The sequence below is a fragment of the Rissa tridactyla genome, chromosome 2 (assembly GCF_028500815.1).
Source record: "Rissa tridactyla isolate bRisTri1 chromosome 2, bRisTri1.patW.cur.20221130, whole genome shotgun sequence".
Lineage (NCBI taxonomy): Eukaryota > Metazoa > Chordata > Aves > Charadriiformes > Laridae > Rissa > Rissa tridactyla.
In genome coordinates, this window is record NC_071467.1 from 2,137,392 (window position 1) to 2,153,692 (window position 16,301).

General features: G+C 43.9%; 1 protein-coding gene across 1 annotated transcript; it reads left to right on the top strand.

Moving 5' to 3' along the window:
• Positions 1 to 1,699: 1,699 nt before the first annotated feature.
• LOC128906089 (ly6/PLAUR domain-containing protein 2-like) lies at positions 1,700 to 10,856 on the top strand. Its single transcript, XM_054192943.1, has 3 exons — positions 1,700 to 1,751; positions 9,642 to 9,761; positions 10,645 to 10,856. The coding sequence occupies exons 1-3, from the start codon at positions 1,700 to 1,702 to the stop codon at positions 10,854 to 10,856; spliced, it is 384 nt and encodes a 127-aa protein (XP_054048918.1).
• Positions 10,857 to 16,301: the final 5,445 nt, after the last annotated feature.

Genomic DNA, 16,301 nt, shown 5'->3' on the forward strand with positions numbered 1-16,301 from the left:
GTGAAAACAATGGGTCTGAATTCCTGAGGGCATAGATCACACAGAAGTGGTGTTTGTAAAGGATGAGACTGTCCCTGCAGCTTTTCCTTTGGAGAGATGAGGACTGGATTGTTTACCTGGGAATAAGAGAAGACTGTTCGCTTTGAACATTTCAAGAATTCAAGTGATACTAAACCTGAATAAAGTTCTTCCGATGGTGTGAGTGATAACAAAGGTGATGGGAACATCTCCAAGAACATCTTTGTTTCAGCTTTCCCTCCTTTCTTTCCTTATTAAAAGTGTGTGTTGGGGGGTACGGCGCATAACCACAGAAAGGCTCCTTACCAGTTTTTGCATCCCCCAATCAAACTTGCCCCTCACACATGGCAGGAGGATTTATTAGCACGGGGCTGATCTGAGGCACAGGAAAAGCAGGAAGATGCCTAGTGCAGCAGGGCTTGGGGATGGGAAAACCAAGGTTTTTGGCAAGCAAAGATGTTATGGGCTGACTGCCACATTTGGAGAAGGCTGGCTTAGACCAGAGTGGCTTCTCCACACACCATCCTTCCGGAACGGCTCAGGGTAGTGAGCCTGAGACACTCCCTTGGCCCAGACTTTCATGGCCTGGTCCTGTTTTCTTCTCAGTGCTCCTGTTGTGGAAAAAAAAGGGCTAAGAGTCACAAAAAACTCAGGTTTCGAAACCAGGTAGGTTTGTGTAGTTGGTGAACGGGGAGACAGGAAGAGACTGCCCCAAAGAGACCTTGGCATGCCAAACTGATCTCCAACAAAGATGGGAATCTTGAGATAAAAGAATGGAAAATTTCTGCTTTCATATGAAGAAAGACTGACCAATGATTTACTTTACTGTAGTTTCTTCTTTTTTGTTATTTGGTGTGTAAGACCTGGCTTATTTCTCAAAAAGTGAGCTAGCTTTACGAATTACCACCTAGCACACTTTTCTGCGCAGAACTGGGATAAAACAAATGTCTCTACTCTGTGTGTTGATTGGGTTTTGCACACTGGGGTAAGAACCCAGATTTGGGACAGCATTCCCACCACCTGTGTCTTGTAGAGGACAGAGAGAGGAGAGAGGGAGACGGCATCCTCCCACCCACAGTCCCCTGAAACAGCTTGGGGAGAGGTTTTACAATACAAAAACCCCAACCATGCTGTTTCCAGGGAGTTAGGGATTACAAGTGAGCTTTCCACTTCTCCTCTGGTCATAAACTCTGGCCCCTGCTGAGGGTAAAAACACAGAGGAGAAAAGTAAGTGGTGTTTAATGCCTTGCTGTTCACAGCTATGGACTCTTTTCCCAAAGGTTCGTGGAAATCACCCAGGTCTCTCTAACCACTACAAAAAAGAAGACATATCAACAAGCTGTAGGGCAAGGCATAGGCACTGGGATTATTTAATACCTCTGGGTTTAGACGTCATGCCTAGACACAAAGTACAGAGTTTAAACAAGCTCAGCTATTGTCCACCATGCAAGCCCTCATTTTCTTCTCCAAGGAACATGAAAAGAAATGACAGTAAGGCAGGAGGTGGGGCCCTCTTTGTAGCTCATTCAATTCATTTATAGCTCAATCAGACTAGTTTTTCCAGTAGAATTGGATCTTGGGTCAGAATAAGTACATGGCAAGCCACCAGGGGGTGTCCCATTAAAGCCTGTGGTGAAGAGAGGTGGCAGCTCAGTGACCAGGTGACGAGGGTCCGTGCAAGATGAAGGTGTTTCTGTCTCTTCTGTTGGTTGCCGTTGCTTGCATGGAGTTCGGTAAGTTCCCGCTCTGATTTATCCAAACTCCTACAGGAGCTGCAGGAGATGCAGCATGACAGGATGGGATACATCCTGATCCCTCTGAAGTCCATGCCTCCCATTTTGAGCAGTTTTCAGCAAAAAATTTGTCTTTGGAATATTTCTGGCCTGTCATATAGAATCGTAGAATTGCCTAGGTTGGAAGGGACCTTTCAGATCATCTAGTCCAACCATATGTTCAGGATCATTATGGTCTCATTGGGATTGTTAGTTAAAGCTCTTTAGGAAGTGTTACAAGACAAAGTGTGATTATATCATTTCATTTCTTTAATGCAATTTCCAGCTCTCACCTTTTACTGTTCTTATTACATCTGACTTTCTTATTCTGGGGGCAGGGGGATTATTGCTTTTTCTTTAAATATTTCTGTTCCTCTTTTGATATTTAACCCTGAAGCCAGCTAGCCAGTTAAGGCAGTGTGCATAGCGGCTCTCTCTAATTATATGCTGCATGTGCTGTTTATTAAACTTCAGCCACTAGAAGTGAGAAAGATGGTCTGGGACACTAAGCTGGTGGCTCAGGTACTGCACAGCTGATATTTCCAGCTCTGTTTAGTAACACACTGTGGTTTGGATGAAGTCAAAGACAATTTTGGCGGGCCACCTTGGAAAACAAACAAGTGTGAGGTGTCCTGGGGACATTCCACAATTGCAGGAGGATTTGAGAGTTTGTCACCACAGGGAGTGACCCACCACCATCCTCCCTCCCTCCTTTTTGTCCCCATGGACATTTTGTCCATTTTGGCCCTATGTCCCCATGGTCGCTGTCTGCCACCTGTCTGGAGGTGGTAGGCTTGAAATACAGTCAAGGTGGGCAGCCAACAGCAGCCTGATATTGGGGGTGACCCATCTGCGATGTGGAGGGAGGGAAAAAGCCCCATGAGTCCAGTCTGTACAGGGATGCCATGCAAACCTTACCCCTCCATTTTCATCAGTGCGATTCAGTTGTTTCTTCTTCATTACCCGCTCCACAAAGCCAAACATGGAGGGTGTTTTCATTCCCTAGGAAGTAGAGATTCCCCTCATCACAGGCAGTCCTACATGAGTGGTCATGCCATAACCTCTAATGGTGGAAGGTGACTGCATAGTGGACAGGACACCCTGGCGTAGACTCCCCATCCCCTGATGCTGCCACCGGAGTAACTTCTTGCATAAAAACTTATTTTATAATGCTGTTTCTAAGCTCAGAGTTGGTGTTAGCCTGGATGTGCAAGGTAAATCCTGTGTCGGGTCAAAGCAGGAGATGTGGTTGTTAATTGACGTATTCACACGCTCGGCAAAACTCTTCCAGATCCAGACAGTGTAGAGTCTGATTTTATCTATGCCTAGCTGGGATGTGGAGCTACATTAGGATTTTTTCCTTCGTATTTATTTCCTTCTTTTATGTAAGGACTTTTTTCTTCCTCCATCTTTGGGTCTGTAGAGCAGATTCTGCAGGGAAGGGACAAGTGGGTGGAGAAAGAAGGGGGGTTTGGAGGATTTTTGGAGAGAACACAGCTGCTGTTTGGAGAGGCAGACCCAGAGCTGTAACAGTAGCCCTGTCTTTATGTAATTCACCGACTGTCCTGTTGTCTCTGACATGTGTCCTGGCTCTGGTCATTGGTAATTCAAAGCCTTGGGGTGCTTGTGTTGTGTCAAGATCAATGGGAGCTTCCTATGCTCACCACAACTGATACAGTAGAGATCAGTCATCACTGGTCTCCAGAGCAGAAGATCTTTCCTTTCATCATTATACCCTGTTCATTCTGGGGATTCATGTCTGCTTGTCAATGGAGAGCCAGCAGTTCAGAGAGGAACATCATTATTTAATAGAGGAGTGAAGGGGACTTTATAGACAGATCTCCTTAGGGGACAGGTAGGAATCTGAAAGGCAGAATGGATCAGGAAAGGAATGGGGTGGGATACAGATTTAGTGTAGGATTGACTCACCAACCTAGTTTTGTCATCCTACTTAATAAGACTTTGTCAAGAGTTGGGTAGATGGGGAGGAGAAGCTCCTGCTGTGACCCAGTGCTGCCACATTTCTCATTTTGGTCCGTCCCTCTTTCCCTGCCCCATTCACGTAGTGATAGTCAGGATGGATGCTTTGCTTTGGAGGGCAAACATTGGCAGATTTTGGAAACTTCACAGTGAATATAGCAACCAGAATTTTCTTCTGCACATTCTCTCCTCTGCAAAGTTGGGATAAGACCATGAGGTATCTGCAATTCTTCCAAGCTTTCTTCTGAGCATGAGTGGAATCTGTGTAATTAATTTTGTCATGTCCTGGAAAGACAGTCAGGGTTGAAGGATGGGTGATCTGCCAATATCCAAGTGAAGCTAGTAAAATCTCTTCTAAGAAATTCCGAGATTTTCTGCTTTTTTATCTCCTCTTTTGATTTCAGCACTCGGAAAAGAATGTGTTATAACTACATTGAAATATTTTAACATTTTATGTTTACCTTCTCTTTTAAAGAAGGCTTCTAATATGTCACTATTCCATTTTATAGTGTAATTTCATTTTAAGCTACTGCATGTCTACTTGTCTATGTGCAAGTTCATAAGCTCTTAAAACAAAAAAGGACCACTACAGTTTTGTTATCTTCACAAGTATCTACCTTTCACAAATAGATCAACTAGATATTCCAAAGCTTGCTTAAAACAGGGCTTTTAGACCACAAGTCTTCAAGTCCCTAAGTCATGGTGTTTCTTCCCTGCTCTGTGAGGTGCCAGCTGACTATTGTTGCTGAGGAGCTGCCTCATTTGCAGAAGTAAAGTTGTTTCATTCCAGCTTTTGATTATTTTACTGTGTTAATCACTTCCTAATCTGCTGTCTTTTCCATCTCGGGAAAAAACCAAAAAACCAACACAACTCATAGCTATAGCTTCTATTAAGATATTTAGCTGTGTTTGAACCTGATAGTCTCAGTAAGGTTAATGAAAAAACTGGGTTTGCACAAGTTGGGGACAATGTTCTTTTAATTTGATATCCTTTGTGCTTATATTTTGGTGGGTTTTTTTGTTTGTTTGTGTTTGTTTTTTGTTTTTTTTTTTTTTTTCCAAAGAGGAACACAAATGCTGTGGCTTTGACTTGTCCAGTGATGAGTATCATGAAATCTGGGAATAATGACGAAGCTTCCTCCCTAAAGATGCATTTGACAGCTGACAGACGTAGAATTAATGCAAACAAAACATCAATTCACAATGGGCAAAACAGAATAATAATGTTTGCTTTGAATACAAGCAAGATAATTGCTGTGTCTGTTTATAAAAGGGCTCTTTCTGGCTTACTAGTTAGGGTGAAGTTGCATTATCTGTTTTCATAAGGCGGCTTGCTTGCCTGAGCCTGCTGTTATGACACTCCATTTTAGATGTGCTGAGATGAGCTGAATTGTTTTTCTATTTTAATGGGTTTTAAAGGGTCACACAGATGTCACACAGATGGGGTAAGAACTTCTTTCTAGACCAAGAAGGGCTGCTGGTCTGTGATGGTACCAAAATGAGTTGCTATGCCTGTAAAGCACACACATTCATGTGTCTGCTAGGGGGTGGAAGACAAGACCTAGATCAAGCATTGGGTTCCTCAAAAAGGCCTGCAGAGCTAAGTGTCCTTAAAAGCTTGTCCAAAAATAGTTTCCTTGGTGATAGGAAATATGAGACACTATTTTGGCTTATTATTTTTATCTCAGAGAGCATAGCAATCTGGGCTCTTCACTGTGTCTTTCCAGAAACTCTTCACTTCAAAGGACTTTAGGTACTGAAGGACTTGGGCTGTGGTTGTTCTGCATGTCTAGGAGCTACTTGGCACCTGCAGGCTTGCAAGGCCTTTTGCAGCTCAACAGGGAGGTGATGAAGAGCACCTAGGAACTGGTGAGTGACGAGGCAGGGTGAGCTACCTTGGACTAGATTTGGGGACTTGGGTACCAAAGTCCTTTTTATGGTCTGTGTCTAAAGCGGCACATGTCCCAAGGAGTCTATTATTATGTCCACTGTCATCTTTTTAAAATAACTTTTTACACATTCTTCTCATGAAACCAGAATGTCAGCATAGGGGAAGGGTTGTGCTTAATTTGTTCTCAGGGCTCAGTAAATTTGATGGAATCAGTTCCTTCCCTCTTGGACATTCTCCTAGCCGAGAGCTCCTAGTCTTTGGAAAGAGCTGACAGAGCGGACAGTACCAGAAGAAATTCTCCCTGCTGCAACTCACATTCAAGTCTGGCTTCTCTGTGCATCCAGATCCTTCACCAAAGGGAAGTAGTGCTTGACCAACCTGATAAACTTCTATGATGAAATGATTGGCCTGGTAGATGATTGGAGAGCAGTGGATACTGCCTACCTGGAGTTCAGGAAGGAGGATCCAGGGAAACTATAGACCTGTCAGTCTGACCTCAGTAGCAGGGAAGGTCATGGAGCAGATCATCTTGAGTGCCACTGCAAATCATATAATGGATAACCAGAGGATCAGGCCTAGTCAGCATGGGTTTATGAAAGGCAGGTCCTGCCTGATGAACCTGATTTCCTTCTATGACAAGATGACTCGATTATTGGACGAGGGAAAGGCTGTGGATATTATCTACCTAGATTTTCGAAAAGCATTTGACACTGTTCCCCATAGAATTCTCATGGAAAAACTGGCAGCTCATGGCCTGGATGAGCATACGATCTGCTGGATCAGGCACTGGCTGGATGGGCGGTCCCAAAGAGTGGTGGTCAATGGAGTTAAATCCAGCTGGCGGCCGGTCACAAGTGGCGTCCCTCAGGGCTCAGTGTTGGGACCATTTCTGTTTAACGTCTTTATTGATGACCTTGATAAGGACATAGAGTGTATCACCAGCAAGTTTGCAGATGACACCAAGTTAAGCGGTAGTGTTGATCTGCATGAGGATAGGGAGGCTCTACAGAGAGACTTGGACAGGTTGGATCTATGGGCCAACACTAATGGAATGAGCTTCAACAAGGCCAAGTACCAGGTCCTAAACTTGGGCCACAACAACCCCTTGCATAGCTACAGGCTTGGGGAAGTGTGGCTGGAGAGCTGCCTGGCAGAAAAGGACCTGGGGGTTCTAATTGGCAAGCGGCCGAACATGAGCCAGCAGTGTGCCCAGGTGGCCGAGAAAGCCAATGCCATCGTGGCTTGTATTAGAAATAGTGTGACCAGCAGAAGGAGGGAGGTGATTGTCCCCCTGTACTCAGCACTGGTGAGACGACACCTTGAATATTGTGTCCAGTTCTGGGCACCTCAATACGAGAGAGATCTCGAGGTGCTGGAGCGAGTGCAGAGGAGGGCAACAAAGGTGGTGAAGGGCCTGGAGAATAAATCTGATGAGGAGCGATTGAAGGAGCTGGGACTGTTTAGTTTGAGGAAGAGGAGGCTGAGGGGAGACCTCATCACTCTCTACAACTACTTGAAAGGCCATTGTAGAGAGGTTGGTGCTGGTCTCTTCTCACAGGTGATTAGCGATAGAACAAGAGGGAATGGGTTCAAGCTGCAGCGGGGTATGTTTAGGCTGGACATTAGGAAAAAATTCTTCCCAGAAAGAGTGGTCGGACACTGGAATAGGCTGCCCAGGGAGGTGGTGGAGTCACCATTCCTCAATGTGTTTAAGACTTGTTTAGATGTGGTGTTAGGGGATATGGTGTAAGCGAGACCTTTTCAGAGTGGGGTTGATGGTTAGACTCGATGATCCCAAGGGTCTTTTCCAACCTAAATGATTCTATGATTCTTTGACACTGTCTCCCATAAGATCCTCATGGACAAGCTGTTGAAGTATGAACTGGATGAGAGCCAGTGAGGTGGATTGAAAACTGCCTGAATGGTCGAGCCCAGGGGGTGGAGATCATGGGTACAAAATCTACTTGAAGGCTAGTAACTTGAGGTGTACCCCAGAGGCCAATACTGGGTCCAGTTCTTTTTGACATTGCCGTTAACTATCTGGATGATGGGGCAAAGCATACCCTCAGCAAGTTTGCCGATGACAGAAAACTGGGAGGAGAGGCTGGTATGTCAGAGGGTTGTGCTGCCACCCAGAGGAACCTTGCCAAGCTGGAGAACTCAGCTGACAGAAACCTCAGGCAATTCAACAAGGGGAAGTGCGAAGTCATGCACCTGGGGAGGAACCACCCCATGCACCAATATATGCTGGGGGCCATCCACCTGGAAAGCAGCTCTGCTGAAAAGGACCTGGGGGTCCTGGTGGACACCAAGTAGAACAAGAGCCAGCAATGTGCCCTTGCAGCAAAGGCGGCTAGTGGTATCCTGGGTTGCATTAGATGAAGTATTGCCTGCAGGTCAAGGAAGGTGATCGTCCCCTCTACTCAACACTGATGAGGCCACACCTGGAGGCCTGTGTCCACTTCTGGGCTCCCCAGTACAAGGGAGACAAGGACATAATGGAGAGAATCCAACAAAGGGCCACAATGATGGTGGAGGCACTGAAGTATCTCTTCTCTGAGAAAAAGCTGAGAGAGCTGGGACTGTTCAGCCTGGAGAAGAGAAGACTCAGGGGGATATCTTATTAATGTGTATAAATAGCTGAAGGGAGGGTGCACAAAAGATAGAGCCAAGCTTTTTTCAGTGGTGCCCAGTGACGGGACCAGAGGCAATGGGCACAAACTGAAACACACCAAGTTCCCTCTGAACATCAGAAAACACATTTTTACTGTGAGGGTGACTGAGGACTGGCACGGGTTGCCCAGGGAGGTTGTAGAGCCTCCATCCTCGGAGATATTAAAAACCCAGCTGGACACAGTCCTGGGCAACTGGCTCTAGATAATCCTACTTAGGCAGGACTGACTAGATGATCTCCAGAGGTCCCTTCCAACCTCCACCATTCTGTAATTGTGTGAATTCGTGAATGAGTCTATGATCTCTTTCTGAGGCTCTGCTAACGCAAAGTCAAGGAGAAAAGCAGATGCAAAGTAAGAACAGGGTTGAGGTAAACCGGCTACAAGTGTGTTTATTCTCCTGTGGGAATAACACAGATTAAAGGAATTTGGGGATGTGGTTGGTTGGCAAGCAGAAGAATTAGATACTAGTCATAAACATGTGAAGCAGGGCCTTTTGACTAATTATGATAATGATTAAAATAAAAACACCTGGTTAATTGCACAGTTGAAATATTTGACTTCTCCTGGGTCCCTACATGTCTTAGGATGCTGGTGGCACCTGGGGCAAGATTTTCAAAGAATTCAAGTGCTGAGATGTCACATCTTGCAAAGTCTGTCTGCTGGCATCCAGCCACCACACAGAACAGTCAGCCCTGTCTTAGGCAACCCAATTACCTTCATGGTGATAAGGCAGAAGAAGGTGAGCCAAGCAGCTCCTCCACTCTATTTTCATGAATTTACTCCTGCATTTTTTATTAATTTTTTTTATCACCCTCTTCATTTTTATTGGTATTGGGATGTCCTGGCACTTTCAGCCCATATTTACTGCACGTTCTAGGGTGCAGATCCAACAATTAAATAAAATTACCCTTAAACTCTCTTGTGGACTACTTAAGACCTATTTACAAAAAAAGCCAACCCACCAAACCCCCAACAACAAAGCAAGAGCAGAAGGACCATTTTTGTGCCCCAAACATTCAGCAGCTTGGTGTTGATAGGACTTTCCTGTATCATGGGACCTTCTGTGTGCGTGGCTCGGTCCTGCTTGACTTGTTACAAGGGATCCAAACCTACATCTGAAGCTGTGCTTTGACCACCAGACTACTGTATTTCTCATTCCCATTGGTACAAACAGATTTTACTATCCCATTCCTGTTCTCAGTATGAATATTTTGGAAAGATACCCTCCCCAGAAGTACCTGGAGGGGCACGGACAGAATCTGGTGGTCCACACTGAGGTCAACTTCATGTTTTTCCTCCTTGCAGCGCAAGCCTTGCAATGTTACACTTGTCATGAACCTACCGCTGTTGATAAGTGCATGAAGACCCAGAACTGCACAAAGAATGAAACCATGTGCAAGACAACCATGTATTCCCTGGAGGACGGTAAGGGCAATTACTTCTTTATCCATATTTTTAATATGAGTCAGTGTTTCTACAGTGACGACTGCTGGTGTGGGGAGCAGTACCTTTTCCCACTTAAATACATAAGCCTGGAAAGGAGCATCCGTGGGGCAGAGAGCAGTCTCCTGATGTTGTGGAAAGCAATCTTCATGTGAGTGAATGCTTAGTGAACGCAAGCACATAGTTAATGCTCAGTGTTGAGCATGGTTAGAAATAACAGGTTGCTTTGAGCTGGAGGCGTGGAGCTAAAGAGTTCTAGCTCTCCAGACCATTTGCATGACTTGCAAAATGGATGTGTGTTAAACAGTGCTCTCTCAACCCAAGAACTGTTTATGAAAGCTGGGTGGAGTAGAGAGGCCAGTAGAGATAAGCCAAGATCAGCAAGGTGGGAATACCAACTTCTGGTCATTTGGAGACAAAATAGAAGTGCCCTTGAGTTCTCTGGAGCTCTCAGGAATGTATCTTCAGTCTGACTGGTGATCCTACAAGTCATAAGCTGTGCAAATAAAGAAATGCACTGCAAAGATGCTCTCTTTTGCATGGTCCTGCTGAAAAGGCTCCGGTTGCACATGGGAGAGACAGGAGATAGTGAGTAAGAATCAAAATAGAGGCAGAAAAAGTGCTTAATTGACCTCCTGAAGCATCGAACTGATCCAGAAAGGACACAGAGAATACAAGGTGCTGTTCAGCTTGTGGCCACTCAGTGGGAACTGTTTTTTATATTACTAGTAGGAAGTAGACCAATTGTGTTTGAACTGAAGCTAAGACTTTGGTGGTGAGGCAGCTAATGTTTCACTAGGCATAAGGTCAGTTCTCCTCCATTCGTCCCGTTCATAACTGTTCCTTCTTTCTTTCTTTGTTGTAGTTTATCCCTTCATGGGAGTCTCGACAGTCACCAAAATGTGCTCTTCTGTCTGCATCCCATCCGATGTGGACGAGATTGGTATGACTCGCCCAGTTTCCTGCTGTTACTCTGACTTGTGCAACATTGATGGTGCAGGTAGTTTAAGGATGAGCTTTTTGCCAGTTGGGATGCTAGCAAGTTCCCTTTGTGCCCTCTTCTGGACTAGACTGTGAGGAGCTGATGGGGAGGTCTTTCATGCTGAAGAACCCAATGAAGAAGACAATAAACCCCTGCCAGCCCAGCTTTCCATTTGGATGCTTCATGGATGATCCTCAGCAGCTCCTAGAAATTGTTTTTTTTCAGTACCTGCCCTTTTGCCAAAACCAAGAGAGAAGCAAAACTCAGGAAGTCCTGACACAAATTTTTGAATTGACTCTTCGACAACTCCTACAAAACTAACCATGGAGTTTCTTTGCTGTGCTGGTCTGGTTGGTTGGTTTTGAACAAAAAAAAAAATTGCTGTATGAAGTATGCTTAAAGCAAAAAACCTTTCACTAAGAGCTTTCCATACTTCCTTAGAGCATTTTTTTCACAGGTGTTAGCCAGCAGAATAGCGGAACTGGCCATCTTCTCAGATGAAATTCAATTATGTGACAGGTCTTCTCCACCCCACAGTTTTGTACTGGCTCTTTTTTTTTGTCTAGATCTCCTTCTTTGTGCACAAGAGATTAAGGAAACACTTTTGTGTCCAAAATATGAGGAAGGAGACTAAACTTCCCATGCCAGTGATCTCATCCAAGGAGGCTAAAATCTCTTGTTTTCTGTACCCTTTTGAGCAGAATAAAAAGAATGTTGTGTCAAAACTGTAGTGATCACTAAAGTTATTTATAGTGTGCATGTCCTCTGATAAATATATTTTTATTTTATTATTTTATTTTATTTTATATTTCCAAACTCTGGTTCCAACTTTCAGTATTATTTATACAGTGAGATGAGTTAGGTATTGTGGTCAGTTCTTCCAGAAGATGTGTAAAGCTTTTCACATTATTCCCCACTGGCAGTAGCCTTCCATCAACATTTCTTCTACCTGTTCCACTGGTATGAAACTATCTTTACTGGGAAGACTGGGTGATTTTTGTAACAGTTCTGGCCTGAATTTGGAATTCAGTGGAATGACTTTCCCCCTTGCTTCAATCCTCTGGAGCATCATCTGCAATTCCATGTGTGTTTGTAAGGGCTCCATTTTGGTGTTATCCATCCTGGTCTGGTTCTTCATTTTCCTATAATCCCCTTTACAAGATTCAGCAAAAATGTCCTCTCCAATTATCACTCTGTTTGTGATATATGGAATAATCCTCTCCAATTATCACACTGTTTGTGATATATGGAATAATCAATAACGATGTGATTTAAAGTCTTCCATGTAGCATATATGTTAGAGCAGGTTTCCAAGAGAGGTGGTACAATTTCCATCCTTGGAACATGACTCAACTGCATGAAGACATTGGCTGACCTCATAGTTGAGACCTTTGATCAAGAACTTGTATTAGAAACCTCCTGAGATACCCCTTCCAACTCAAGTTTCCTGTAATCCTATGATGCACCCACTAAGATCACCAGAGCGCAACCACCATCATTTCCAGGCATTCTGCAAAGTGTGGTAGGTATTTCAGCCATGATTTTCACCCGTCCTGCATTGCTTCCCATTAAAATTTGGAACAAACTGCAATTCTGGATTCACAAACAGCTCCCAGGTTGCTCAAATATAATTCCTTTGCTGGAACAACACTGTGTAAGTGGTCAGGGTGGAGGAATCACATCCTTGGCTATGGAAGGACTTTGGAAACAAGCTGCAGGCTTGCACTAGCTGGCAGTGTGTGCTTTGCAGTGCTCTACCTGTGAACTACATCCAGAGCTCAGTCCCCAGAGGTTTTTGATATGTTTTTGGCTTTCTGCTGCACAAGGGTGGTACATGGAGGTTGTCTTTTTTTATCTGCCAGTTCCAGCAGTCAGAAGTCTCAGGTTTTGCTGGCCCAGGGGCTTCATCAGGACCACTGTGTATAGTAACCAACAGTGAAACACCACCAATATGTCTTATTGCATGTTGACTTTGTTCACACTCCTGGCCTTCACAGCACCCTTTTAGGCTTAATGTCACCATTTAATTAAAGGTGGTTTGTTTCTCTTTCAAACTCTCTGCCTCACAGTTTCATTCAGACCCCTTGTTCTCGTAGATGAGCAGTAGTGAGACTCCTTGTCTACCTTTCCTACACCATTTGTTATATATCCCTATGTCCACCCTGGTAGCTCTTTTCCAAGCCAAAGATCCCTTGTCTAAATCTATAGAATCATAGAATTGTTTTGGTTAAAAAAATTCTTAAGATTATCGAGTCCAATTGTTAACCTAACACTGCCAAGTTACCACTAAACCATGTCCTTCAGCATCACATCTACATGTCTTTTAAATCCCTCCATGGATGGTGACTCCACGATTTCCTTGGGCAGCCTATTCCAATGCTTGATAACCTTTTCCGTGAAGAAATTATTCCTAATATCCATCTTAAACTTCCCCTGGTGCAACTTGAGGCCATTTCTTCTTGTCCTATCACCTGTTACTTGGGAGAAGAGACTAAACCCCACCTCGCTACAATCTCCTTGGTGGTTGTAGAGAGCGATAAGGTCTCCTCTCAATCTTTTCTCCAGGCTAAAAAAACCCAGTTCCTTCAGCCACTGCTTGTAAGACTTATACTTCAGACCCCTCACCAGCTTTGTTGCCCTTCTCTGAACACACTCCAGCACCTCAATGTCTTTCCTGTAGTAAGGGGCCCCAAACTGGTATCGGTCATCAACCCACGAATATACAAACCCATCTGTACTCCAGGTACCGAGTGAAATAGAGAGAGAACCATTAACAACCCTGAATGAACCCCATGGGTAAAGAAGGGTGTCAAATATTCTCACCAGTCCCAGGACATGCAGAAATGCCAAGACGTGAAATTAACACTTCATGTTCTTGCTGTGTTACTGCTAAGACCTAACAGAAGTGTCTGTCACGCACTGGTAAAACGCAATGGTGACAGGCCACTTCATGGCCACATGTCTCTGTCACAGCCACCTCTCTGTTTTTCATTGCATCATGGAATGATGCTTGCTACATCCAGAAGCCCGGGACACTTTACCATAGCTGATAACTTTCTTCTACAGCCTGAAGAAATGGAATTTGCCCTGAAAGTAAAGCTGGAGCCCAGATATGTGGATAAATATTTCCTCATCTCTGTCCGTAGGCATTTGTGACAAACCCTATTTTATCTTCTTTCTCCAAACAAAGCTGAAGAGAGACACATTTATTTTACATTGTTGTAACTGAAGGACTTATTAGGACATGGTTAAAATACCTGGTTACTCACTTACTTGTTAGGGATAGAAAAAATATTAGACATTTCCTATTCACTGTCCAGAAGTGTATTTATGTTGGCACTTCTGCACATGAAACAAGCATTAATTATGTACTCACAAAATTCAGAAAGAAATACAATTTTCACAGATTTTCACTGCACTGCACTGCTCTTTCTCAGACGTGAGTTACTGGTCTCAGGCTACCCTGGGTTGGTTGATAAGCAGTGCAGTCATGGACCAGAACATCACAAAATTATCATGTCAGAGTACATTTAAAAACAAATACATCTGCAGCCGGATTATTGTGTTATATCGTCATCTTAGAGAACAATACTAAAAATACCACTGCGGTCATCGACACTGAGAGTATAAGTCATGGGCAGAGATAGTGAAAATCCTTGAAACTGAGCCACCTTGGGAAGGTGAGAGGAGCATATCTGGCTGATGGAGATAAAGGCATGTCACTAGAAAGGTCCACAGAAGAAAAACCATTGTCTCTCCATTGCAAGAAATGATGATATACCTCTGTAACCCTGTGAACACAATACTGGCATTGCTTGTAATAGGCTACACTCTTTTTATTGAGTTTGCAAGTCCTCAGGGCTGAGGCTTGTTGGTCTGGCTTTGTCTGAACTTGGCCTGTCTTTAGCTTTGTTTTTTATTTGCTCATCTGTAAAAGCAGTTTTACTAATTGCCCAGGTGGCTATGCCTAAATTCCTTTACTTTTGTTTATCTTTGTTGTTTGCAACTGTTATCTTGTTATCTTTGCAACTGTAAGTTTACATAGATAGCCATAACAAGGAGTTGTTGCATGCAGAATGAACTATTTACGACTCCAACGTAAAGAAATACAGACCTGGTATGACAGCAAGGCCTCAAGAGATGGAGGTGCAGGACATGGCACAGAGGAGTGCTGGCATGGGGTGATATGAGGTGGGGCAGTGGCTTGGTATTAGAGACCCCATGGCTATAAACAACTCACTGACAGTCAAAGAAATGCAGATCTAGAGGTGGACAAAATCATCTTTAGGAATAGCAAAGAGACCAAAGGGCTAATATCAAACCAATGTAAAATGCACCATACATGGTAAAATCCTCTGTGGGGTGGAGCAAGTGTTTTAGCAAACAGAATCAAAATGACTCCCAGTAGATCCTTGGTTGAGGAAGAAGAATCCATTTCCACCACTATACCCTTCCCAGTGGAGGACTCAGAATGCAAACGGCTCACCGTACCTCCCTGTGAGGTGGGAGACAGCAATGTTTGAAACTAGTAAGTCTGTGTATAACAATTTAACCAAATTGTTATTGAAACTTTATTAATAGTAATTATTTCTTTTCTTTTTATGTCTATAATAATTTCATCTTCACTAATCATGATTCTTTGATTAAACTGTTAAGATTTCATACATGGTAATAGTAAATTCTTGCCTTTACATATGTGTTTCATTTTTGCCTATAACAAGATTTTGAGTGTTAACAAAAACATGGAAGTTCTCAGCTGGGTATGTAGGAGAGTTGATTAGGCATACAAATTCTTAAATAGGCCTTATTTCAAGGGCTGCTTATTTGTCTGTGGTGCACATCAATATCTCCACAGGATACAATCAGTCTAGCTCTTGACACTGAAGGCATCTTCACGGTATCCAAGAAACTCACAATCAAGGGACATTTTATTCTAGGGAACAGTGATTTTGAAAATTGCTAGATGTTGTGGGTAGACATTTGAAGAACTAGAGAGACACCAAAGCCCTTTGGATTATTGTGGTAAGTGTTTTCAATGGGACATAACACCACAAGGCTGAGAAGGTTATGTCACCTCTCTTCTCTGGACCTGGGGCTTCTCATGGCAGGACATGGGGGAGAGAAACAATAAGCAGAACTTTTATCCTTTTTTCTTTTGTGCCATACCACTGCTTGAAAATGCTCATATTATGAGACTGAGGATGAGCAGTGCAAGTTCTTCCATGAGGAAAGGAAATCTGCTAACATAGGACTCTTCACTCCACCAAGCAATGGCATAACAAGTGCCTGTGCGAACCTCATGAAGTTCAACAAGGCCAAGTGCAAGGTCCTGCATGTGGGTCAGGGCAATCCCAAGCATAAATCCAGGCTGGGTGGAGAACGGATTGAGAGCAGCCCTGAGGAGAAGGACTTGGGGATGTTGGTGGATGAGAAGCTTAACGTGAGCTGGCAATATGTGCTCACAGTCCGGAGAGCCAACTACATCCTGGGCTGCATCCCCATCAGCATGGCCAGCAGGGCGAGGGAGAGGATTCTGCCCC

Excerpts from the sequence above, each read along its gene's own strand:
- LOC128906089 (XM_054192943.1), top strand. The coding sequence starts at position 1,700 with ATGAAGGTGTTTCTGTCTCTTCTGTTGGTTGCCGTTGCTTGCATGGAG. Across the intron at positions 1,752-9,641 it reads CGTTGCTTGCATGGAGTTCG|CGCAAGCCTTGCAATGTTAC; the intron begins GTAAGTTCCCGC and ends TCCTCCTTGCAG. Across the intron at positions 9,762-10,644 it reads CATGTATTCCCTGGAGGACG|TTTATCCCTTCATGGGAGTC; the intron begins GTAAGGGCAATT and ends TCTTTGTTGTAG.